The sequence below is a fragment of the Calypte anna genome, chromosome 19 (genome assembly GCF_003957555.1).
Source record: "Calypte anna isolate BGI_N300 chromosome 19, bCalAnn1_v1.p, whole genome shotgun sequence".
Taxonomy (NCBI): Eukaryota; Metazoa; Chordata; class Aves; order Apodiformes; family Trochilidae; genus Calypte; species Calypte anna.
Genome location: NC_044264.1, coordinates 766,441 through 793,847, shown reverse-complemented (window position 1 = coordinate 793,847; position 27,407 = coordinate 766,441). Strand labels below are relative to the sequence as shown.

At 42.4% G+C, this 27,407-nt stretch overlaps 1 protein-coding gene across 1 annotated transcript; it reads left to right on the top strand.

Annotated features, from left to right (window-relative positions):
* Positions 1-273: 273 nt before the first annotated feature.
* On the top strand, positions 274-27,126 carry AUTS2 (activator of transcription and developmental regulator AUTS2). Its single transcript, XM_030462558.1, has 13 exons — positions 274-376; positions 1,852-2,105; positions 2,983-3,203; positions 3,668-3,712; positions 7,658-7,753; positions 9,044-9,115; positions 10,742-10,771; positions 12,285-12,356; positions 16,335-16,476; positions 16,967-17,044; positions 18,459-18,542; positions 19,446-19,668; positions 23,962-27,126. The coding sequence occupies exons 2-13, from the start codon at positions 2,012-2,014 to the stop codon at positions 25,199-25,201; spliced, it is 2,397 nt and encodes a 798-aa protein (XP_030318418.1). The 5' UTR covers positions 274-376; positions 1,852-2,011; the 3' UTR covers positions 25,202-27,126.
* Positions 27,127-27,407: the final 281 nt, after the last annotated feature.

Below are 27,407 nucleotides of genomic sequence, written 5' to 3'. Positions count from 1 at the left end.
GCCAGGACAGCAGTAAAGACCCAATACTTGAGCCTGTGGTGCCTAAAGACCCTTGTCCTCAGGTGACGACTCAGCCTTTGGCCCAGCCGGAGCCGCAGCCGGAGGGGCCGTGTCCCTGCCCCAGCCCCGCTCTCGCCCCTCGGCCGGAGGCTCCAGCTCCGCCGCCCCCCCCTCCCCCGCCGCTTCCCCCCGCACCGGAGGAGCCCCCGCGCCCGCCCGCCCCGCAGCCTCCGGTCCAGCACCCGCCCCGCCCGCAGTCTCCGGTGCAGCCCGCCCACCCCAGCCTGCCCGCCGTGCAGCCCCATCCCGCCTCGCAGAGCCTCTCGCAGCCACTCTCGGCCTACAACAGCAGCAGTTTAAGCCTCAACAGCTTAAGGTAGGCAAAGAGCCGTGCGTGAGGAAGCCCCGCGGCTTCCTGAGGTTTTATGGTGCCTGGGGATGAGGGAGTTGCAGGAGAGGAGCAGCAGCACAGCACATCCCTAGGGAATCAGTCACCTTTGTGTCCTTTACTTCATTCCTTCCCTGGAAGGAGACAAGGTCGAGCACTCCCATAAATGTTAGGTATTCTCAGCTGCTTTCTGGAGGTGATTTATGCAGTATAGACCATAGGAAGAAAATCCCCATTCTTGCAGGATGAGTTGTTCTCTGAAAGTTCACGTCTTTTACCCTCCCATCCCTCCAAACATCTCCTGCTTTTTCCACCAACTCACATGTCCTAGAGCAAGAAGTGTGGTGCAGCTGCTGTTGGCCCTGCTGGCAGCCCAGCACAAGAAGTCTGGCACCAATGACTTTAAAGCTTTTTTTTTTCTTTTTTTCTGCACTGCTGTCACCTTACAGCCTTCAGTGTTCTTTTCCTCAACTGGCTACAGTGAGATAAACCTCACCTCTTCCAGGGGATAACAGAGATGAAGCAGCACGTTCACAGGAACCTGTGATGTGCCTGTGAGTCAGGGATCTCATGTTTCCCCGGCTCTTAAGCTGATGCTGTCAGCACTGGCTCATCTTTCCCTAAATACGAGCTTCCAGCAGACAGATGGTGTCCTTCAAGACCTGTTGAACCAGCATTATGGTTGCTTCATAGTTTGGGAGGTGTTTAAGCCTTTGATTTGTTTTTAACCAAATTGTTATTGCTTGTATTTAAAAGTCACTGCAATAGAAGCATGTCACTACCTGAAATACTGATGGGTGCAAGGAGGCTCAATGTGAATATACTTCAGATACTCATTAGTAGAACATGAAGCCTGAAAAATTGCAGCCAGTGTAGTCAGAAATACTTATTTTGCTGATTCTTATGTCCTTACATGGTGGTGGGGAGTGAGGTGTTAACTGTGTAATGAGCACATAGCTTGTTGCCTTCTCAAGTTCATTTCACATTTTCTGCAATCTTTCTTCTTATTAAGACATAGCAGAAAAAAAAAACTTTAGACTTCTATTAATGCAGTGATCACTGATTTTGAGCTTCATTTGCCTGAAAACATGAATCAGAGGCAGTCATGTAGAAACGACCTGATAATTAAGTAATGAATGCACAGGGCTGATTGCTCCTTTGTGTGTCCTCCTGGTGGAGGACAGAATCTCAGCTGCTTTCAGAGAGGGGGAACGTGGCTGGGGCTGTGGTGTGGAGGGACCACAGGAAGTAAAAGATGGCAGCAAAGGTACAGCAGAGGGTTGGGAAATATCTCAGGGTATTGTTTGGAAGGTAGAACAGTAACTTGTAACATCTGTAGCTTGTGACTGGCATTAGTGATGTTTTTGTTGAGAGCTGTGCATAGCTTGGTGGGGTTGTGTGTGTATGTTCCCAGCTTTTCTCTCTTCTCTGCAACGTTTAATTGCTTTTCTTTTCATTAACAGCAGCAGCAGAAGCAGCACTCCTGCCAAGACTCAGGCCCCACCTCCACACATCTCTCACCACCCCTCGGCCTCCCCGTTCCCCCTCTCTCTGCCCAGCCACAGCCCCCTGCACACCTTCACACCCACCCTCCAGCCCCCCGCACACCCCCATCACCCCAATATGTTTGCCCCTCCTACGGCTTTGCCTCCTCCACCTCCATTGACGTCAGGGACACTGCAGGTTCCAGGACACCCAGCTGGTAGTACCTACTCAGGTAAGAGGCAGACTGCTCATGAGTGTATAGACTGACAAGTCTCCAGTTTTAGCCAGAAGAATTCCTTTTGGTCCACCTAATGATGGCTGTTGGTTGTCTAGAAGCTATACTCATCACTGAACAAATCAGAGTGATATCAGAGCCAAAAAAAACCCCACAGATACACCCAGATGGATTTTTTTCTGTCCTGGGAGGGAATTTTTTTGGAAGGCTGTTTGGTGAAACCACACTGGAGTTCTTAATGTGCCCACACAGAGTCTGTGACCCTGCTAGTGAATGTCCTTGCTGCAGCAAGGTCTGTGCTCAGCATTGCTTCCCTGGCTCGAGGGAAGGTCTCCAGTGGCTGTGCACACAGTGGTCCTGAGCTCGTGTGCCTGCAGAGATTTTTATCAGTGGAGAGAATTGTACTCTTTGATACTTTACCTGTGGGAGATGTTCGGTGTCTGTTCCTTCCAGGTCACTGAGAGGGGCCTGGGGAAAGAAAATGGGAGAGTTAATCACCATTTGAGTAACATTTTGTATCCAGAAAGCAAGGTGCTCGTGTTAGCAGCAGTCACTTGATGTTTAAACACACCCCAGGTTACCTAAGCCTTTTTAGCACTATGTCCATACAAATTTGGGGTTAACCCTTAGGTTAACGTTCAGAGGAATGCTGTAGTGAAGATAAACTTGGTGAAAGAGGGGAAATGGAGGCTTCTTCTGTCTCAGGCCTTTGGGGAAGACCTGAGGTAGCTTCCTAACCCCATACAATTCTTTGAATTCCCACCAGTAAGTTTTAAATCCAGCACTGCTCCCAAACCCAACGAGAACTAAGTGCCACAAAGTCTGGCCAAGTCCCTGTGCTCACGGGGGGTTGTTTTTGCTCTTTGTGTTTCAGAACAAGATCTTCTCCGTCAGGAACTAAACACGCGATTTTTGGCCTCGCAGAGTGCTGACCGTGGGGCCTCCCTGGGCCCACCACCATACCTGAGGACTGAGTTCCACCAGCACCAGCACCAGCACCAGCACACACACCAACACACACACCAGCACACCTTCACGCCTTTCCCTCACGCCATCCCACCCACTGCCATCATGCCGACGCCAGCACCGCCCATGGTGCGTACCCCAGGCAGAAATGTGAGGATAAGTAGAGCACAACTCTATTCTTTATTACAAAAAAAAAAAAAACTGCAGAATTTGCCAGGTTGTGGGGGAAGGAGAACTCTGCTGCCCAGGTGTGGTTGGGGAGGAGGAAGGGGAGGAAGGGCTCTTCCTTCCTTCCTTCCTTCCTCACAGGTGCGGTAGGTCCAGGGGCTGAGGGACCAGGCTGAAGGAGCACTGGTGCTTGGGACTTCCCAGTGCTTGGATTCTGGTGCCTCCTCCTTTTGCCTGTCTTGTAAAGACCTTGTTTGACTTTGAAGGAAGAAAAATAGCCCGAATGGTTTCATTGGAAACTAATTTTCTGCATATTTTTTCTCTCTGTTGGTTGCCAAACGATAGGGAAGTAGCCTTCTATTTTACCAACAGAAGTAAAGCGAGGAAATATAAAGTAACTAGTTTGTGCTTTGATCCCTTTGCAGTTTGACAAATACCCTACAAAAGTTGACCCCTTCTACCGTCACAGTGTGAGTTTTATTACTCTGTTTAAAACTGACTTCACTGCTTTTCTGTGGTGGGTTGGGATCACCACTCAATCAATGGCACACTGTCAAATCCCTCCCTAATCATCACCCCAGGATTTACCATTCTCGTTCTTGGTTGCTTTGACTTTTGAAGGCTTGCATTTGTGGTGCTTGTTTCTGATAAAGATGCAGTATCAGCTTTTCCAATCAAAAGATCTCTTGCTCTTCCACCATTGCAAGACAGGTTTGATGTGAAAAAGATGAGACAGAAGAGCTGACTCTTACATGAAACAGGAGCAAGCAGTAATTTCATCACTGTGTTTCAGTTGTGCCACAAACCCTTAAACTGATATTTTTCCTAAGAAACTTGAAATGAAATGACAAACTATCATACAAATCCTTCAGGCATGGGTAATCTAATAGTCTTCCTAATGCATCATACTTTGGTTTATAAAATCTGAAAACTTGTCTTATTCTTCAGATTTCAAAGGCACATCTGATGCACTGGGCTTGTTAGGTTTTGAAAGCTCCGTGTGATGGCAGCAACATGAGCCCAGCTATGCACTGGATGCATTTATCTAAGAGCTACCAAAACTTATTTTTTTAGTTTAACTGATTTTTAATATCCCAGTAAATTTTAAAGCTTCTGCTCTCGAGGGTACAAATCTACTGATTGATTTGCTGCTGAAATATGGGTTGCATTTCCTTCATCATATTGACAGAGGCAGCTATCTCCTTGAATATGACAATTTCTAAATCCAATAGTGATATTTTGATGAGAGAAGGAGTACTGCATCAGCACTCAGAAATCTGCAAAGCACTTGGCTTTATGTGTTGGTTTGCTTAGAAGTGGAACTGGGCAAAAAAAACTGGTTAAGATGACAGTGTGATGCTTTCTGCTGCACTGATTAAACAGTTCCTACTAACATGTGAACTGTCCTGTTACTTGCTGAAACCTTATTTGAGAAACTTTGAGCTGTATCAGTGTGTTTGCAGGATCAGAGCTCTAGGAGCATTAGGCAAGCAGTGAAGCCTCCAATACTCACTTTTACTCAAAGGGGTGATGCTGCTCATTTGCATCATTGTTTGCAAAATTGCACTTGGATTTGCTGAGCTCTACAGGGATTCAAATATGCTCAGACATCAGTGTGATCAGTGTGGAATCAAGCAAGAACACAAAACCAGGAAATAGGTAAATAAATTTTAGGTAAATAAACCCCTCAAGTTGACATGCAATGTAGGAGACCTTGCAAAAGTCTCCAACTGTGTTTGCTTTTCAACTTCAGTGACAGAATCTCTCCTAAATCTGGCAGTCACCTAAACTGTAAAGGTCATGGTATTTACCCCCTTTAAAGTAAGGCAAGGCTTCAGGTCATCATTCCCTGGGAGGCAGTGAACCGTGCTGCTGAACTTGGCAGAGCTCCACCAGCTCAGCTCGGGGCCATTACACCTCCTGCCTTTCCTGCAGGAGAGCTTTGTCCTTTCCAAGTGGTTGCAAAATAATCACTGTTGCATCTGTTGGGTATTTAGCAAGGTAATACCAGAAGATCAACATGATGGCTGCAACTTACATTGGATTAATAGTCCATATTAACCTACAGTGAGGACACACTAACTGGGTGGTTCAGTAATCTCTTCTTCTGTGACTATAGATTATAGAGAGGTAATAGGGGGACTCTTTGCATCAGTTTCCTGAGCAGCTGCAAGATCAAAAAGCAGACTTTTGCTGGCATAAGTGCATGCCTGAGAGGGCTCTTCCTACTCTAGAAATACTGTGGGTCTCTGGCACTTCCATAGACCTTTTCCTAATGACAAGGGTTTACAGATTCAAGCCTTAAAAATGTGTTTTTAAAGCTTGTGAGTGAACTTTCCATGAGAACAGGGTCTGTTTGAGAGGTGAAATCAAGCTGCTTTAGAATAGCTCACCTAGAAGCTCATGTAGAGTTTTTAAAGTTTTTCCTTGGCATCTTTGATTTTACAATAATTTGATTTCTGGGAGGGCCTTCCTACTTTTACCTCCAGTTAACCCTGCTCTAGTTCAGTGTAACATTGCTCCTGGCCTGGAGAAGCTGTGGGGTCACTGGAAGAAAGTCAGAAGAGGAGAAGGTTGCTCCAAAGAGAGGGAGGCAAAAAGGAACCAGTGACCATGAAGGATGCATTTTTGAAAGCTGGAGGAGCTTAACTGATACAAAGAGATCCTGGAGATACAATATGTAATTAATAGTTCTGACCTTGGGGAAAGGTCACATTTAATTAACTTAGCAGTTGTTATAGAACTCCAAGGAAAGCATTCCTTATTATTAATTATAGCCAATAGAATATCAAGTACTGCATCTCTTTCCATTCTTTGGAATTAGTCCATTACACACAGAATTAAATGCAGGAGACACTGGAGGACTTAAAACACATTTTGCTCATGAAAAGTTATTGTAAATGAGGACTTGTGTCTCTTAATGACTTCTCAAATGCCTACAGTTTAGTATCAAGTAATCTAAAAGTGCTTTCTGCATCACCAAGTGGAGTAGGTCCAAATTAAATAGAATTAAAAGCAACAGTAGAAATGTGTTATGAAAGGAGACTTGTTACCATGCTTTTAGACTGAAAAAAAGTCTTTTGGTACCTCTAAAATACTGAAATATTTTATCAGCTTTCAGTAAATATAACAAGAATAAATAACCTTGCAAGATAAGCTTATGGAAGGAAAAATTATTAAGAAAAGCACATCCATATGCCTGGCATGAATAAATTCATCAAAACTTTGTGATTTCCTCTGAGATGTATTTTCTGTGTTTGCCCACTCTGCATGCCCAGTCTTTTCCTTTGCCCAGTCCTGCTTCGGTGCAGTTGGCCATTAACTCATTTATTTTGATCTTAAAAGTAGCATTCAGTAGATTGATCTTTGATCAGCTGTGTAAGGAGGAAGATTTTTATCAGCCAGAGAAACCCCTTTAGGTTTTTGGGTGGCAATCCCAATGGAATCAGCAGCTGTCCCCTGTCAGACCCTGAGGTTTCACAGTGAGAGTGTATTTGGAGTGTGATGCCTTGAATCCCCAGCTCCTACCAGAAAGCAATTTTCTGTGTAATTTCAGCATTTTCCATGGAACTGAACAAGTTAACTGTGTAATCACCTGCAGAGGAGATTCACAGCCAGACCACAGGCACAAGATAAAATGTGGATGTTATGCTTTACTTGCTTGTTTTCCCTGTGTTTGTCTGCATTAGTACAGAACAGTCTGATTGGGTTTTGTTGGGGTTTTTTTTCTTCTAAATTCTCTAAGAACAGGTACATTGGGATCACCGAGGTGTGCACTTTCTTGTGCTTAGTAGTCTGTCTTTATTAAAATATTCCCTTTTAGTGGGTTCTGCCTTAACATTTTGTTTAAATAATAATTTTTAACACATCAGATTGTCTCACTGCTAATATTAGATGTGGCAGGATATCATCTCAGGCAGGCTAATGAAGGAAGAATTGTGCATATTTTCCTCATTTCCTACAGATACTATTAAAATCCTAACATACTAATGGAGTTTTAAGGATACAGTATCCTAGAACTTGTAAGGGTTTTTGTGAGTCTGAGTTGGATCAGTGTTCTGCCTTTTCTCTTGAAATGGCTTGCAGACTGATACCTTTCAAAACCTCTGTCCAGTTCAAAAATTAGTAATTGGATAAAAAAAAGGAAAAAAGGTCTTTCTTACTCTGTGATGGCCAAATCCGGGGGACAGGTTGCTGGCTTTAGGATTTTAGAACTGCTTTTAAGCTCTGAACATCATGGCATTTGTGAACATTTCATGGACTGCTTTAACTAACATTGGTGCAACAAGATCACTTCTTCAATGCTTCTGTTCTTTCCATGTCCCATTTTCCTGATGTTCTGCTGAAATATTCACCTTCCCCTCTTCCTTTTTGACCTCCAGATGTAGTTATGTCTTTCTGTCTCTCCATTGCAGCTGTTTCACTCCTATCCCCCAGCTGTATCAGGGATTCCTCCCATGATTCCTCCAACTGGTCCCTTTGGATCACTCCAAGGAGCCTTCCAGCCCAAGGTAAGGAAAAAATTCTTTATCTGCCTCTTACTCTGGGTGGTGTGGAGCAGGTTAGGTTGAAGTTTAAAATGTGGTTCAGGTTCTGGAGTGCTTGAGGTCAGAGTTACAGCCTAATTCCACAGAGGACAACTGTGTTTTTCCAAATTTGCTACAAAGACAAATTAATTCTCATTAAGTTCAGCTGTATCTATGGATTTGTTGGTTTTTAATGAGATGCAATGGCACAGTTAACTTTAGAAGCATATCATTAATTCTCAGCACACAGCAATATAAAGTCACGTCAAAGATTTTAAGAAACCATGATCATTATTGTTTACTCATTTCCATAATTATCTCACAGCCCATCACAATGCACTGCACTGATTTACTTCTCCTCTCATTTGTGACAGGAGGAGAGATAAATGTGAGGAGTTTAGGGGTTTTTTTATTTCTGTTTTCCTACGGTCACTCTTGATTTATAAAGGGGAGGACATCATGTTCTGTAGTCTTTGCAACTAAAGACTGGAATCAGGCCTGAAATTTCTGCAGCCAAGACATCTTCTTTCTTAAATTGGCCCATCCACTGTAATGACTGAATATGTAAATTGCAATTCATTAGTGGGATTCTTCAAATGTATGGTAATCAGGTTGCTAACAGCTCCCTTACTTAATTCTTAGTTACACTGTAGCTGATTTCTTTTTTATCTTCATTTTAACACAGGAAGATGCTCAGACTAAATGTAGGGGGAGTTGGCTTATGGTCTGGGGTTTTGTTGTTTGGTTTTTTTTACACAAAGAGGCATTTTGTTCTATTAGCTGAATATTTACATTCAAATCATGGGAAAAAAATAGAATTCCTTTTCAGCTGGTTATTCCCCTTTCCAGCTACCTGTGCAGTAACAGGATGGGGCTCAGATCCTGGTGACAAAAGAGATGAATAGTGCTTTGTGTGCTGCCACTCAGCAGCTTTAGCCACTTCCAGTGCATGATGTACAAGCTGGGTCCTCTGAATCACTGCTTTAGATGCCATAGCATAAGTATGTTGCTCATCAGGTTTTCAGTAGCAGAATTTTCAGTGTTCCCTCACATGTTTTGGTTACTTTAAGTAATGGGAGGTTGGTGCACAATAAAAACTTGAAAATTGAGCTGCTAACAAGTATATTAATAAGTGGGTGATTACAGTGGTTATCCTTTCCTCTTTAAAGTTTATTGCATCAGTGATATTCATGAGCAAAAGACACTATTTTTCATTTTCTGTTTCTTTTATGCATTGTTTCACTCATTAATGCTTTTTCCTTGTGATATTTCTAGACTTCCAATCCCATTGATGTTGCAGCCAGACCTGGAACAGTCCCACACACCCTTCTACAGAAAGATCCACGGGTCTGTAGAAAATGTTACATGTTTTGCAAATAAAGCTATTTCTACTTAAAACCATAAATGCTAGAGCTTCAAGGCAGTCTCAGTATATCTAGATGAATCCCCTAAAACTAAAATTTAGTCTGAATTGTTGGAATCAATGAGAACTAAAGAAGCTGAATGAGAGCATTTTAAATCCTGATCCTTACTTTTGTTCATCATGAGCAAAAGCAAGCAGCTCCTGTTCAAGGGAAAAGCTCTTTCCTTGCAGGCATCCTCACAAGACCAGGGGTAAAGGCAAGAGAGCCCATTTCAATGTGGAAATGTACAAACCTCTTTATGTTTATATGCTGTAATTGTTTCTAATGTGGGTAATGCCAGTTATTCCCTTGCTTACTGTCTCACTGATTGCACCAGTGAAATCCAGATGCACTTTATTGATCACTTGGCACCTCCAGATTTTTGAGTTCTGCTGGATCTGAGCAGCATCACTGTCTCAGCACTTTGCCTCAGCCTTTTGCTCCTCTCTCTGAGTGCCCATGGCGTGTTGGCATCTGTAAATTCATAGCTGTTTGCCATGAGAAACATCAAACTGTCCAATTTTTAGCAGAATTCTCTGACAAAAGCAATGGGGAGCTCTCCTTGAAAATCCATCTTCTGGCACGACTCAGTTTTGGGGTACAGCAGAGCACTGTGTGTGTATTTGTACTGAATTGGTGCTGAATTATTTTTTTTTTTCTGTTGGGCCATCTAATTGAAAAGATAATTAGAGCCTCCTATCATGAAGTCATTTGGCTTGATGCTCCCCTTCAACTTGTAGTGTAGTTTCAGTTCTCTCAGGATGATGCATTGTGCCATCACTCAGCCTGCAAAGTACCTCTTGCACCTATAAATCTCCTGTAGTATTGCATCTAAAGCAAATGAGAAATACTCAATAAACTGAGTTTCATTTCCAGCATTAATTGGTGAAATGTGAGAAAAAAGAAGAGATTAAGAAAATAACTACTCAAAAAAAATCCCGGGCTAGAGAAATAATGAGAAAATGAGGGTTTTATACAGCCTCTGCTTAGCTACATCGTTCTGAAATGTGAAGAATCTGCAAGACAAAGCTTATTTGTGACAGAGAACTCATCAGGCAAGCAGGCTGGCTGTAGTGGATGTCTGATTGTGCAAGTCAAGGACCTAATGGCAAAGCCATTGAACAGAGAGAGTCACAGAGTCACCATGCCAGCCTTTTCCAACCCCATTCCTGGGATCTGTGAAGAAGTGGCCTGTCCACTGAAGAGTCTTCTTAGGAGCTGAGCAACTTTGAAAGATGAGACCAGGAGTTTGCCCAAAGGAGACATCTGTGTAGTTAACCAGCCATTTTTGTAGCATTAAATCAACAAATTACTGATGATGCCAGAGGACAGAGGGCTCTGTGTGAGGCTCATTTAGTTCCTTGTCAACACTTGGGTACAACAGCCATGGGGGGGGGGAGAGCAGCTTGAACAGGGAGGCTGAGGACTAATTATTATCCAAAAGGGCTTCATTTGAAAGTAAAATTCTAACATTTTAATTTCATCTCTTAATGAAGCAATACAGATTTGTTAATGAGAGCAATTGTTTGAGTGACAGGCATGTAACCAAGCTGTCATTTCTTCTTCACAGCTGACAGATCCGTTCAGGCCCATGTTGAGGGTAAGAAATCTCCTGGTGGTACAGTTTGTCAAGCTCCTCTCAGTCCCCACTGGGTTAAAGCAGCAGACTCATTATTGTTGTGGTTTCTCTTGGGTATTTTACACCTTGTTTGCTGAGCCTCATGCTTGCTCCTTTGCATGCACCCTGTGGTCACCCGAGGAAAAGACAGAGATTCAAATTGGGAAGTTTGCAGCCCCCTACCATGAACCCTGGAGGTTAAATATTGATAACTCTTCTCTTGTGCTGCCTTCTGAGGTTTCCTGAGCTGAATCCTGGGGGCTGCCCTGGCAGGGATCCCCTCTCATTTCACCACAGGCAGAAGGATTTTGCTTTTTATTTATTTAGTGTGTGTGTTGAGTGGTTTGCAGCATGGTACTTCCTACCCAGTATCTTACTGTCAAGTATAGACAGACAGTCCAATTCAAATTCCAAATGTTTTAGGAACAGAACAGAAGGAACAGAAGACCCAGTCTTTCAGTGAGCCAAAAGAGGTTTTAAAATTTTTTTACATGTACAAGAAAATGCAGATTTTGATCAAGCCAACCAAATGAAGTTATTAAATCACTAGCAGAGCCAGTAAGGAAATGGCTGAAGTTCAGGGGAGTATGTTCATGAGATGGGGTTTATTTTTTTGTGGGTTTAATTGTTGGTTGATACACACCTAGAATTAGAAGCAGATCATGTGCCATAGTTTGTGAAACATCTGAGCTACTGTTAGCTTGAGGAGCTGCCTGAATTCCTGTAATTATTTTTAAATCTGCAGGAATCATTAGTTGTGTAATTAACTCCAGACCCCTAAATAACAAAATTGGAGAAAGTATATCCTGAGTGAGTCTTTTTCAGCCAAGATTTCTGGCTGTCCTGGAAATGGAATACAAAATCAACAAGAAAGCCCAAATATCAACCTTTTTCTTTCCTTTCCCTCTCCTCCCCATGACTGAAAGCCATGGTGACAGGAAGGACACAAACACTTCCCAAACAGTGTGAGTTGGCTGATCTCCATTTTTGGGGTATATTTATGAGCCAAAGTTTTGGAGGTAAAGACCAGCAGTTCTGTGAGGGAGTCAGGTTCAGTTTGAAAACTGGTTTGATCTTTTCCAGTGCTTTCATGTTCATCCTTTGGTGGAAAGGCTGGTCCTAGAATAGCTGCTCTTTCAGACATGAACCTGATGTAGAGCTGTGAAGCAACACAAGCTGCATCCTCCACCTGTGGTATGAAGACTGTAAGAGTGCATCAAACCCAAGCATGGGGCTTTTTGGAGAGGAGAGAGGAATAATTGGGAGCATTCCTGGATATCCAGATAAACTTCTGAGCAAAGGATGATTTTTTTGCATTCCTGGTTCCTCTGGAGAGCAGAGGGGGAAGGCACTGAAAGGAAACCCTTTGCTTTCAGTTCTCTTGGCATGGGGAGTCCCCTGTTCTTAGCCTGGCAAGAGTTAATATAATATAGATTAAAGGTTTTTGAAAGTTACTGATTCATGTTGTATCTCTGGTTTGTTGTTTTTTTTTCAGAAACCTGGAAAGTGGTGTGCTATGCATGTTCACATTGCCTGGCAGATCTACCATCACCAACAGAAAGTCAAGGTGAGTCTTTAGGGTGTGCCTGCATTTCAGCTGCATTGCCCAGTGACCCCTGTGAGAGGAAGAGCTTCCCTCTTGCTGGGAGCAGCTCTGTGCCACGGCTAACACCTTGGTAAAGGAACCATAGGCAGCATTCCAGCATACCTTCCACTTTATGGCATATTGGAATTAAAAAACAAGGTAGGGTCTCAAATTAAAGTAGGATCTCAGAGGAGCATCTGTGATGAGCAAAGACACCAGATCTTTGGTGGTAACAACCAGTTTGTAGCTAGGGGGAGCTTAATGGATGTGCCTGTGAACTACAACTTTGGTTTTTTTTATGGCAGAGGACTTAAATGTATCAAGATGAACTTGTATGAAGTCTGAAGAAGCCAGGCATGTGTATCCCATTCCTCTTACTAATACTCACAAGCAGAAGAGGACACAAAGGTTTCTCCTGTCCCTTGGTGCTTTATCCAGTGTAGTTGCACTGGCTCCCTTCAGTCTTTTTTCTCCTCACATCTCCCAGGTTTGCAGCTGGGCTGGTCAGGCAGACACAGCCTCTCAGGTGATGTTATCCACACACTGCCTCATTGCACTGGATGTAAAGGGGTGGAAATCTTTTAAGCATTATGCATACTTTGAGACTTGAAGGGAAAGAGTCATGGCTCATTTGGGAACCTCCTGAAATAAGATGTCAGAAAAAAAATTACTCATTTAGTAGTTAGGGCACTTTATTTCTTCCTTGGGCTCTATTTTCATTGCCCATGGACTCTGTGATGAAGGTTTCTTATCCTTTGTAATATTTTCATTGTTCTTGTCACTGAAGAACTCCGTGCTGCCCCCAAAGTTTTTCAGGAGGTCAGGAAAGGATGGTGTTTGCTGTTCCTGATTGTACCTCAGCAGTCCACAGCTTGTGTTAGGAGGTAGAAATGAACAAGAAGTCCACAGCACTTTGCAGTCTGTGGATTCAATCTCATTGTGTAACGTGGTGCTGTAAGAATATGAAGACATGGAACAGCTACTGAAACCTGCAGCTAATAGGGTTTAAAAATACCCCTTTTAAACAAGGTTGACAGGTTAATTTGCTGCAGTAGACATATCTCTCTTCTCTGCTTTCTTATGTTTCCCCTGCTAGTGATCTTCATTCATCTTCCCATTATCAAAAAAAGACAAGATTATAGACCTAGAGAGATATATGTCTTTTTTTTATTATTTTATTGAAAAGGTATTTTCTTGAAATGAAATTATTATTCTCATGCTATGTGTCCTTTGAATCTTCCTTGATTTGCTATTCAGAGAGAGGTCATACTGGTATATTTATAATTCTCAGTAAATGCCATTTTCATGCAGCCATTTCTTCTACCTAATACTTTTCTATCTTGCATGCTAAAAAACAGGACTAAAGCTCAGAGGTACAGCAAAGGATGGTACTTGGCTTTTTGAGGCTGTACATGTGATGATAATTTCAAGAATAATTGGGAAATGTATTTCACTGTCTCATTTCAGTCAAAAACTGAGGCATGGTGTACAGTCAGTAGGGTGAGTTGGGTTATGTCCCCCTGGGCTCTCAGACTCCCAGACAGGAATGAAGTCCTTCCCCTCTCCATGCAGCCATGAAATCTCTGGCTGCAGACCCTCAGGGAATGATTTCTCCTTTCTAGCCCAAGGTTGTGCAAGTGCCTTTTCTTCTGCACAAGCTGAAGATGCTGCCTGACCTTAGAGCAGGGAGTGAAATAGATTTACTGGAAATCTAAGGCATGCAGAGCCTCCAGACTGCTTGCAAAGTAGGGAAAAATGAGTAGCCATCTGGCCTGCTGGTAATTGCTTGCAGAGGGCAGCAGCAGACTCTGAAGATGCAGGCAAGGTGGGGAACTTCAAAACCCAACCTTCCTGAGCCTTGGAAAAATTGCATAGAGCTGCAGATGCTGTTTGCCTGCCAACACCTCTGCACCAAGACCTTGTTCAGACCTGTGCAACCTCTCTGCACACCCAGGGAACCCCTCAGACCCAGCCAGGGCACAAAGCAGTTTTACACTTCTGCTTAGGCTGACCATGTGGTACTGGCTGGCATTCAAGAGGGAGTTCATGCTCTGTAATTGGCCTTCTCTCTTTTTTAGGAAAGGCCTTGTGGATCAGTCTCACGTGCCATGAGATTAGTGCAACATTTACACTGATCTTAGTGTGCCTTGAATTAAGGTGGACTTCAAATACATCCCTAGGAGTTCTCATCAAGAGGTGTGCTCTCCTGAACAGCAACTGGGGATGAAAGAAATCTGATTTATTTTCTTTGGTACTATCTTAAGGTGAACCAACACGTTCCAAAAGTTTTCAGCACATCCGTGGTATTCCCATTCCTCTTCAGACAAGAGATTTTTTCATTATTAGAACAACCCTGTTTCATGTGACTGCAGTTCAAAGTTTCAGTGACCCTTTGCTGTTATGAGTAATGCCTGTCAGAGGTCTATAGCTTGGTTGTTAAAAAGAAGAATAAAACCAGCTCAAAGCATAAAAATCTGGCTTGCAGGCCTCAACTGAGCATTTCTGGTCTTCTGAACTTTTTTAAATTATTGAAGCACAGGAGTGTTACTCTCTGAAAAGACATGGCCTGAACTTGGGAGGTGCTTGAGTCTCCATCCCAGGTTGTGTTTAAGGGTTATTTAGATGTGGTGTTTGGGGGATATGGTTTAGGGGAGAACTTTTTAGAGAGTAGGGATGATGGTTGGACTTGATGATCCCAAGGGTCTTTTCAAGCCTGAAAGATTCTATGATTCTAAGGAAAACTTGGCCATCATTTCCATTTCTTGCAGGCCATTATCTCAAAACTTTGATAAAGCCTTTTTTTTTTTTTTTTGTGGGTATTATACTTGTAGCTACAGAGACATGTTACTAGGAGTTGAAAACCAGCCACAAGGCATGCACATTAACTTGGTCATAAGTTTTTAATATGCATATTTATATCACTGTGATGGTTTGTACTCTGAGCTTCCACGGTATTAAATACGGATTTATAAAGCAGAACTTGCTCCAGAATTACTGCCAAGATCTACTGGTTCAGTGTTACACGTTTGTAAATCCTTTCAGCTGACCTGCACAATTAATCAGCAATCTCTGTTTAGGGAGTTCTGGCAGCACAGGTAATTGGGAATTTGGTTTTCCTCTTCTTTCTATAAAACTAATGAAGTAAGGACCAATGAAATGAGTGTATGGCACACAGGGGCCATTCTTCATCCATTTACCATTTACAGTACAGCTACCTCAGCAGATTTACCTGAAAAAAATAAAAAGTCTGCTGGTTCTAATACCACATAAAGAGAGCAACATGCAGTGCTTGGATTTTGGAGTGCAAGCAGTCAAGATGGGACTTCAGTTCTTTAGATTCAAACACGCTTAAATCTGTAATTTAATTGAGTTCAGTCCCTGGCTTGGTCAGTTGGATGTGGGGAGGCAGAGGAAGATAAAATTGCATCAGGAGTTTCTGGATTGCAGCTTCACACTGCAGTGAATGGTTCTGGTGTCCCTTGGTTGTCTGTGTCAGAACTGGCAGGGGATTCCTGCTCTGCCTGCACAGCTGATTCTCTGCCCCAGCTCTTCACACCACTGCCCACCAGCTCCAAGCTCGCACTTCTCTCCAGTGGTGCTTTTATTATTTGAAGACAGAGCTGTTATTGCAGCTCTGCAAGTGTCTGAGGCCACCAAAAAGATTTTTTGTGCTTGTTCTTGAAGTCGGGTCTGTGCTGAAATGCTTTGCTCTGGAGGAATGGATGTGAGCAAATGTGCAAATGCTGTTGAAATTTGTGGGAAATGTGCTTTGGGAGCCTGGGATTCTTCTCTCCCTTCCAGGAAAACAGCTGTGCATCTGTGCTGGGGGTCCCCAAAACCAATATTCCTGTTAAAATGTCAGCTAGTAGGAATAAATTGCCATGCCCACATCATTCCAGAAAGGTCTTTTACTGCTCTCTTTTACAACAGTTTCTTCCAAATCCTGTTCTTGCATTTCAGAAACAGATGCAGTCTGATCCACACAAGTTGGACTTTGGCCTGAAACCTGAATTTCTGAGCAGGCCACCAGGCCCCAGCCTTTTTGGAGCCATCCATCACCCCCATGACCTGGCCCGGCCCTCCACTCTCTTCTCCACAGCCAGTGAGTACTGAGAAGTGAAGTTCCCTTCTGTGGCATGCTCAGTAAAACACTAATCCTTGCTAAGGTAAAAGGAAATTTCCCAGATGTTTTTGGTTTAGAAACTGTCTCCAAGGCATGCCAGGGGGCAATGAGTCTGTTTTATAAATATTGAAAAATTATTCCATGTGCTTTTTAAAAAGCTCAACCTGCTGAAGTGCCATAGAGGTACTAAATGGAGGAACATTTCTTCACACAGTGGTGTCCAATACATCATGGAGATGACAGGTTGGAAATATGATGTATTTTAGATGCTCAGGGGTTTTTTGTTTTCCATACTGACATATCCTCCTCTGCACCTCACACTCTAACTGGGAATTTCTGTTTAGAAGAGCAGCTGCTCTTTGCATAGGGTCCTGACCTGAGGGCCCAGGATGCAGCAGTCTCTGCACACACGAGCTGTCCTTTCCTGAGCTTTTGCTGGGAATTCACCTCTTTTGCTTTGTTTTGGCAGGTGGGGGTCATCCAGCTGGCACCCCTTTTGGCCCACCACCTCACCACAGCAACTTTCTCAACCCAGCTGCTCACTTAGGTACGTGCTCTCTGCAGCTCTCCAGCACTGAATACAGCTCAGAAGTAACACACCTTGACCACTGTGACCATTAAAGGTTGTTGCCCCCTTGGAGTGTTGCCCCCTTTTGAGTATTCTGCCTACTTAACCTTTACACATTGTGCATTTTAGCCATTTAATTTAAGTGCTCTAAATAGGAGCTCTAAATACACATAATAGAAGCACTGATTGAATGTTTTGAAATACTTCTGAAAATATTCTGGACATGAGAGTAGTGGAGTGTCAGGGCTGGTTAGGTTTCACTGTGGTAATATTTACAACCTGTCAAAAAGAATTTCTTAAGGTCAAGGCTTCAGTTCATAGAGATGTTTCTTTTCCTAACTCTACTTAGATGTCACGTTTTCATTTCAGTGGGAAACCTCTCCTTAAAACCTTCTGATCTGGCCTTGAACTTGTCTGTTAGTGAAAATTAGTGAATACACATTTAAAACTGGAAGCACAATGTTGTTATTTCCCTTCTAACTTAGTGATCTTTTAAGGAGGTGTCTGCTGCCTATGGGAGCATCAGAGATCAAGACTCTAAATTGGCATTTTATTTTGGACAGGGAAGGATTTGGGAGGGTCACCAGATCAATACAGCAGACTCACTAGATAGGTTCCTAATTTTACACTTAGCTGCCTACAGAAAATGCTAGGTCTGACTTTCCTTTTCTCTGTGCTGGTATTTATCAGAAGTTGTTTCATCAAATCCATTTGAAGTCTCCCAAGTCAAGTGAGGAGAATTTGCTCTGTATGATTTACTTGTAGTATTTGCTCCATATGATTTACTTGTAGTCTGCATTAACTACTAAAGAAACAATCTGACTGTTTTTCAGCCCATACCAGTTTACTGTATCATATTAGCAATAAATTTCAAGGGAATTACAGTGTGCTCAGGTCAGCCTGTCATGTCAATATAATAGGACATTTTATTTATATTCTGGCTATGATTTTAGGACACATGGCCTGAAGGTGTTCTGGAGCACAGTTGCCAGAGTTAATAGTAGTCTTGCTAGCCAGGGGCATTCCCTGAGAAAGGCCACAGAACTGAACTGGAAGGGAATCAAAGGAAATAAAAATGAAGATGTTTGCAGGTCTCTATTGAAGCAGCCACTTATGCAGAAGTACAGGTGTCAATACCATGTATACTTTATAATACCTCATTTTTCTTTGAAGAGGAAGTTTTTCTAATGATGATACCAATCATTCTGTCATTTGGGGGGAAAAAAAAAACTGATATTTTTAAGTCCCACTCCCTCACAGTCCCCACTGTGTTGTGGGAAGGTGATGTTGTGGGCAGAGGCTGAGCTTTCATGCAGATGTTGAGTACCAAGGTGATGCTTTTATCAGAATTAGCAGCATGCAGGGAGTTTCAGCTCTTTGCATTGGTTTGCAGAACCTTTCAATCGACCGGCGTCCTTCAGCGGGCTGACTGCAGTGGGCAGCAACGCCTTCGGGGGACTGGGGAACCCCACAGTTAGTGAGTAACCTCTTGTTCCTCAGTTCTTGTTTGCTGGGTAACTCAGGATATTGAGTGATGGTGACCATTCACTGTTTGGGTTTTGTTTTAACCAGTTGCCACATACCCCTAATAGATGGGATTTAGAAAAGCAACTTTTTAATCTAAATATCAGCATTTTTTGGACAGCAGCAAACGATTAGCTGTTAGTTCCTTACTGGTTTGGGTTCAACATAGTGCTTATTGTCACCATTACATTGTTCAGGAAAAAAGAACCCAAAAAATTCAGGACCTGTGAGTCTAAGGAGTTTGTGAAATTTCTTGTGGTTTTGTTGCATGTTCAGAAGTAGTTACTGTGTGCAGCATCCCTATCTGTTGATGGGAACACTTTTTTTTTCCTTTCTCACTAGTAATCCCAGACATGTGCCTGGGAAAGATCACTAACCTGCATTTATTTGTCCAGGACCATCAGTATTTCTCTAGATTTGGCCAGTCACAAAAGATCATTCTATGAAAAATCACTTTCCTGCTCCATACTTTAAATCTGGCATGATGTTGGTCGCATTACTTTGATTCAGGATAAAATGCAACAAGTTCCATTGTTTTTAGTCCATATAATATTCATTCCCTGATGTCTCCAAAATATTTGGAATAAGGACCATTTTCATTTTTCTCCTCCTCCTTCATCCCTCGTCAGTTTTATCCACAGCATTTCCCTTTCCAATTCAAACAGCTGTCAGATGCCTGCCCATTTTGTAGGAACGAGACCCTCTAATGAATCTCTGTCAATCTCCTTTCCTTTTCCAGCTCCCAATAATATGTATTCATTTTAACTCTGAGTGCTGTAAAAGTTATTTTGGTAAGTACCTTCACTAGAGCATACCTTTTTCTTAAACCTTTTTGTTTTCCACTTCACCATTTCAGCACCCAACTCAATGTTCGGCCACAAGGATGGCCCCAGTATGCAGAGCTTTAGCAACCCTCACGAGCCCTGGAACCGACTGCACCGAACTCCTCCTTCGTTCCCGACCCCTCCGCCCTGGCTGAAGCCAGGAGAGCTGGAGCGCAGTTCATCTGCTGCAGCTCATGACAGAGATAGAGATGTAGATAAACGAGACTCATCTCTTAGTAAAGATGACAAAGAAAGGTACGAAAGAACACTTCCAAGAATTGTTTAGTTCAAAGCTCGGGGCTCTGTTCCGCTTTTTAACCCTTCCCAGCCTGGCACATGGCTTCAGCAGGGGAACACCGGCAGAGCTGGCACCACTGCTGCCCACGGCCTGAGGCACCACAAGATGCAGGGTTCTCACCTGGGTGTTCCTTCTGCATCTGTTTCTCTTCTCACTTGACCACACTTCAGCAGAAGGAGCTTTGCTGGGGCAGAGTTGAGGCAGTGTCAAGTGAGAACAGAATCAGACTCCCATACTCTTTTACCTTGTGGCTCCCGTTGTCAGTAGTTCTTTTGAAGACTTCAGGTGCCTGACAGGATGAAAAAAGGATTATCGAGTCCATCAGACTCATATCTGCACCTCTGAGTACTTGAATAATGTTATAAATCAGTGTGTTTGCAAAACAAATAGCCCTACCTCCCTCCTCAAAAATGAACTGACCAGAGGGACCACTGATAAAGGTGTAAAATGACCACACTGTAAAATGCACCACTGCCTTTTTCAGTACCACAGTAAGTTTCAGTGCATGCAGTTCACTAAATCAACCTTATTTTCCCTCAAAAAAGCCACGCACACGTGCACTGCTGTTACACAGCTTCAAGCACAGTTTTTATTCAGTGCTCTACGTGGACTTGCACTCTAACATGTCCAGGCTGGGAAGGGTTAATGAAAAGTAAAACCTGGTCATATTTTTTTTTGTCAGGACTGTTCCCATTATATAGTGAACTCAGTAACAATTCCTCTTAACATTTAAATACCAAGTTAAAAGAATTTGCCATTCAGCAAGTGTCATGCCTTCCTTGAAAAATGTAGGGAGGATGGTATGAGCTTTTAGAGTTGTGGCTTAATGGCTTTCCTGTTAAGTTTTCACATATAATGGCTTATTTGTTTCTAAGTTTTTAACATAGAAGAATATTTAGGAGATGTGCTTTCTGGCTCCTCTGTCACTAACCCTAATATACGCATTAGTAGCCTTTTCTAAAAGAAGTTATGCTAACACATTAGATATTCTAAAACTACATTTAAGAGCTTTTATATGATATTGTAAAATGTGAAGAGCAAGTCAAACTACAGATCTTTTCACCTACATTTTTCATTTGGAATATTTTCTGTTTGGTAGCATAGCTTCATTATTTTCATGTCTGGTGTTAATGCTTCAAAATAAATTGCTGTTACAAATTGGGGATTCTGTCCTGCAAAATGCTGAAGCATGTGAGTAACTTTACTGGCTCGAATGGCAAAGCATTTTAGTTACTAATGATATGGGTAATCTTTAGAATAACGTGATTATTTCAGTTGCTGGTTTGTTGTTTTCTTATGAAGTGTTCCTGCTGAAGAAAATCCCTTTCAGATACACATTCCTTGCAAGCTACTTTGACATTGCCTGCCCTTCATATCATAGCTCAGAACATATTTATTTTCAGTTATTTGAGAGCTTAAAAGTAAGCATCATTCATGCCTCATACCTCTGCACAACTATGGCTTCCAGTTTAGCACAATAACATTTTTGCCAGTCTAGTGTTGCTGTGCTTCCATCTGTGTGGTTTTGAAGAGTTCTCCTTTGCAGCATGCTCACACTGTTGCCTGTATGAGAAGATGCTGAGATTCCCTTCCTGGAGACATGCTCCCTCTCTAGATAATGTCTGGAGTAGTTTGGGAGCCTCTCATACCTATTCTTTTATCTTCAGTGGCACCCAGCAGGGTGGAGGACATGGCCCTGCTTTCACATCCACTTTAAGCAAATCTGCCCAAACAGTAAGACCTGGGAATCAGGCCTGGCAGTATGATTTCATCTCAAAATCAGCCTGCCATCAAGGATCTAATTGTATGAGACCCCAAATGGGCTGCCTACCCAAAAGCATTTATCTAGATTTCTTCTGTTAGCAGTGGAAAGGTTCCTCAGAGATACCTCTTAGCTTGGCTCTTCCCCATCCCTGATCCACATTAGGGGGGTGCAGTGAATTGTTGGTTGCTTCCCTTGGATAAGCTGCCTTAGCCAGTGCACCACAGCCCCCTCCTAGCTAGAGTGAGATAAATTAAATCAGGATAGCTCAGATAATATACATCTACAATCTGTTAATCTACCCTAGGGGCAGAGCTGGCTGTGGAGTTCCACTCTCTCTTTTGGAGCATCATTTGCAGTTGTGGAACTTTTTTTGTTGTTGTAAGGACCCCATTACTCCAGCCCAGCATAAGAAAAAAAAGAGAAAACTATCCTAAGTTTCTTCTTTGTAGAGACAGAGGCTTGAAGTTGTTTCCATTTCATTAACTTAAGGAGCCCTTGACAGATATGAGGATTAAAAATTATTCTTTCTCTGACCACTGAACTACATGTAGTCCACTTAAGTCCTCTTGAGATAATACCATCACTGGAACTGAATAGGATGAACTTGGCAAAGGAAGAAGTTATTTTGGTTGCTTACATATTTTTCTTTAGTTATGGAAATGCCTGCTATTTTCTCTAAATTCCATGCATAATTTAAAATACTTAACTTCCACAGAAAACTGATTAAATATCTCAGAAATGACTCAAAGATCCTTCCTAGTGAAATAAAACAGTTTGGGGTGCCCTCTCAATGAATCTCATGAGCAAAATAAACTAAAGAGTAGGTATTTGCAGAGTCCACAAGCCAGTGCTTTCCCAGAAAAGTAGAAGAACTGACACATTGAGAAGCCTTCATTGGAGTGCCTTGACTTGGTCTCACTGTGTCCAAGTCTGGAAGCTGTTAAATCAAATTCCTCCGTTTTTCATGGAAAGCAGCAAGAGGAAAATTGGAGTCAGGACAGTTTCCAGACTGTTTAGGGCATAGTCAATCAAAGCAGAACCTGGTACCACAGAGTTAATCAGTAGTGGAGACCAGACAGTTGTGGTATCAAGTGCTCCAATTCACAGATGGTTTTTAGCAGTCACATTCTGGACTCTTGGGGGTCTCAAACATGGCAGTTTCAACAGTTCAGTACAGACACATCATAAGATGCATGTGCTGTGATTACAGTAATGACAGTTGTCTTTTGTAAGCCATTTTTTCTGAAGTTGCTGCAATTTTACCCAGTTCAGCTCAGCAAAAAAGTGCATAGCAGAAATTGTATAGGTGAAGGAGGAAGTGTCCCCTCTGAGTTGTCCTTTGGCCAGCCAGTACTGCTCATCTTGTCCAGAGTGAGTTTTGACCTGCTGCCCTCATCTGAGCATGTTCAGGTCACTGTGCTAAGCAGAGACTTCAAAGAGAAATGTGGAAAAGGGAGCAGATTGGGACTTCAGAGTCCCTCACTGCTTACCCCTCACTTTTGCCTCATGGAACAGAATTTTCATGCTCAGCAAAAGGGCATGTGTCCAGCACTGAGTATCTGGAGCTGTCTTTATGGAGAGACTCCAACTCAGACATCAACTGAAATAAGCAGGAGGTTAAAAATCACTGGAACTGAGGAATCAGATTTACCTTATGAATTTGATTCATGTTAAACAGGGAAGCTTTTACACTTAGTGTTGCCTACCACAACTCCTGGTCAACTGTGCTTCCACAAAACAGTTGCTACAGGATCCATTCACATATTAAAGTTATTATCTACTGCCAGACAATAATTCTGTCATCATTTGTGCAACAAAAAGAAAGATGCAGTGTGTTCACAGAATTCTGAGACTTCCTGACATTGGCTGGGAGATGCACAGACCCCCATCTCTGCTCTGCTTGCTCTGCCTGGTCTGTTCAGAGGCATGGATTGTCTCCATCAGTAATGGGGTTTTGTGAGAAGTAAATTGAACAGGTAGAATGAAGAAAAGAGAGATAGAAATCAGTAACATACATGGGTCTAGAATTATTTTTAAAAGTAAGCTGAACAAGATGTCCTCTGTTTTCCCAAATGTATTCTTGACAGAAGAAGCAGGTAAAACACTATCAACCAGGAATTTTTGGATTTCACTGCCTCACTTTTTTTTTTGGACAAAATCAGTCTGTTTTCATTTTTATGTCTCTTTGTAAGCAGTTAAGGCCATTGTCTTAGAAATACCTGTACTGGAGCCAGATTCCTTTGTGAGCCTTCTGTGGCCTTCAGTGTTTGAAACCTCAATCAGATCATTCCCAAAGCAGCTTCAGGGCTCTTCTCCTGGGCTGAAATAGTAGAATAGCTCCAGTTTAGTCCTTCTGGTGTATTGGGTGTGCAAAAGGAACAGTGCATGTAAAAGGCTTTCTGCAAAGTGTTAAGCCAGACACCTTAGATGCTTTGTTGTGTTTGCAGAATTTCTCATGCTTTCATTTTTTACACTTCTGTTCTAGGGAGAGCATTGAGAAAAGACACTCCAGCCATCCTTCACCAGCACCTATCCATCCAGTAAACTCCCTCGGCCATAATCGCAGCTCAAACGAGCAGATCAGGAGCCATCTGAATCCCGAGGCTCGAGAAAAAGAGAAACCCAAAGAGCGAGAGAGGGATCACTCCGAATCCCGGAAGGAAATTAACGTTGAAGAGCACAAGGTGAAGGACAACTATATTTCAGAGAAAGAAGGCCTGAGCCATGAAAGCCGAGTGGTGGAAGAGTCTAAGCAAATGTCTAGGGTTCCTTCACCCTATGCTAGGCCCCCCGTTGTGGAGAGCACCAGGCCTAACAGCACTTCCAACCGTGAGGTGGAGCGGAAGAGCGAGCCGGCGTACGATAACCCGAAGAAAAGCAGTGAAGTCAAAGTGAAGGAGGAGCGAAAGGAAGACCACGATGTGCAGCCTGAGGGACCTCAGACTCATAGGTCATCTGATCAGCCACCACCTGTATCTACATCCAACGTCCATCCAAGTCCTTTAGTGTCTATGCCCATGACTGTAGGGGTAACTGGTATACATCACATGAACAGCATCAGCGGCCTGGATAGGACTCGCATGATGACCCCTTTTATGGGAATTAGTCCAATTCCTGGTGGAGAACGTTTCCCCTATCCTTCTTTCCACTGGGATCCTATGAGAGATCCCTTAAGAGATCCTTACAGAGAGCTGGATATTCACCGGAGAGACCCTCTGGGAAGAGACTTTTTGCTAAGAAATGACCCTCTTCATCGTCTTTCTGCACCCAGACTGTACGAAGCAGACAGGTCGTTCAGGGACCGGGAACCTCACGACTACAATCACCACCACCACCACCACCACCCTCTCTCTGTTGATCCTCGACGTGAGCACGAGAGGGGCAATCATTTGGATGACAGGGAGAGGTTGCACATGCTCAGAGAGGACTATGAACACGCACGCCTGCACTCCGTTCACCCGGCAGCCTTGGATGGGCACCTGCCCCACCCAAGCCTGATCACACCAGGACTTCCTAGCATGCACTACCCCAGAGTCAGTCCCCCAACAGGACACCAAAATGGCATCCTCAATAAAACTCCCCCCACAGCAGCTCTCAGTGCCCCTCCACCTCTTATTTCTACTCTGGGACCTCGGCCTGGGTCTCCCAGAAGGACTACTCCTCTGTCAACAGAGATGAGAGAGAGGCCTCCTTCTCACACCCTCAAGGACATCGAGGCTAGATAAGCAGTGTGAGCCTAAACAAAAACCAGAGAAAGAGAAAGAAAACCTTGTAAATGAACATAATATAAAGACCTTCTTACTAGTCATTGATACAGACTGGGGATGTGACCCACTGTACCATATGTATAGACCTGAGTGCAAAGATTTTGAAATGGTTTTTTTGTATATTATATGTTGAAATTTTTCCAGATCTTTTACCCGAGTCCATATGTTCCTCGTGTCTCCTATTTTATTTCTAGTTTAAAATTTTCAAAATTTGAACTGAAGAACAAGACATTTACCTGAATGATTTGACCAGAAACAAACCACCACTGATGTTAACCATACAAAGCTCTTTCAGACCAGAAGTGAAGACAATTGTAGATATTTATGTAAAAAGATTGCTTCATGGGTTAATGGTTCATATATGCAAAAAGGGTAAGATGAAAGCTTTACTTTGTACAAATGTAAATAGATAAAATTAAGTAACATAATACATTAATACTTCTTAAACTGTGCTATTTGCAAACTTAATATTGATCAACACAGTCTGCTTATGCTGTGTTACATATATTGTTAGAGACAGCTAAACCCCTTCAACTATGCAATGAATTGTAAGGCTTTTCACAAAAGCCTTTATAACTCATAGGAGCCTTTTCAACACACAACATAACTGAAGTCATATTTTCCCTGAACAAGCTCATCTGTAATCAAAACCTATTTCTCTTGCTTGTTTTGCTAAAGGAACAGCCCATTAGAAGTGCAGTTTTCTGTCTGAACCCCTGCATCAAGATGCTGATGTTACTGTAGCTCATGTGTCCCCTAGAATGGGTCAGGGTTAGAGATCTGTAATCTGATACTGTAGTCATGACAAACTGGTTTTCAGTCACCTTAATCTGGGTTAAACAGAGTAATAACCAAATGCTGGGTAGTTTCCAGAACTTTCATCACTTAACATGTCAATCTTCTTTTTTGGAAAAAATACCTGCTCACAGCTGTTCATGTCTGGGTTTATTTGTATTGCCTCTGTGTTATTTTTCTCTGTGCACACATTTTTTTTTCCTTTTTTTGTGAAGTGACTTTTAGCTACATTGAAACAGATCCTCCAGGAAAGCTAATACTTTTCTAAATGATAGACATGTATTCACTGTGGCTCAGTAGTTTAATTAATGAACTCTGATGCAGATTTCATAATGCAATTTATTGTATATCAGTTGGTAATAAAGTCTGTGAATAGTTTACAGGTCAGCCTTGTTGTTCCCTAGTCACAGAAGACATGAAATAACAAAAAGAACATGGTCCTTTTTAAAAATATGCATAAATCTTCTGAAATCTGTCTTTTCATAACACACTTTTTTATAATGTGTTAAGTTTCTTGTCTAATATTTGGAGAGAATATGACTTTATCAGAGAGAATTCAGTATCTTGTCTACTGGACTGTAAAATATATGTATGAAATAAAATTAGTTCCATTGGTCTTCTAGTGTATTAAAGTGCTATCTGAAGTTGTTACCCTGTTTTGGCAAAAAAAAAACAAAAAAAAGTTATCTACAAACAGTTGTTTCTAATGATCAGAGATCTATTTTAGTAGTCAACTGAAGGTTTAGTTGTGAGCTTCAGATTTTGTGAACTCCAGATGTTGTGCAGTGGTTTTGGGTTTTTTCCCCTTTTTTTTTTCTTTTTTTTTTTTTTTTAAATGAACAAAAGGAAAAATACAAAAAAACCCCAACCCTGAAGAATATGTACACTGGAACCGTAGTGGTAGCTTTCAGTATTGTAAAGAGATTGTTATATACAAACCTTTTTGCTGTTTATCCTGTATGTAATAAAGTCCTTTCTAGATCCTATGTGAAAAGTGAAGCAGCTCTCAATCTTCAGCATGTTTCCTCCTCAGCGAAGACTTGTGTAATGTAAATTGTGCCATGTTATTAAAAAATGTGAACTAAACTGCTAGGTGCTTCTTTGTGTGGAGTGCCCCATTGCTGCTGTGGGGAAAAATTATTTTTTTTCCCAAGAGTGGGTTTCTGGGCAGAAGAAACAGCTGCTAAAAAGGAAATGGCAATAAGGCATCCTGCTAAAACCAGTAGAGTAAGCAGGAAAAAAAGCCAAAAAAAGAGCAGATTCTGGGCTTGTCCAGATTCTTTGAAGCGTAGGAACACTTGACTTATTATGGACTTCTAATTAACTAATTAGTTTGCCTTTCAAGGTAGTTCCATACTTAAGTTTGTGG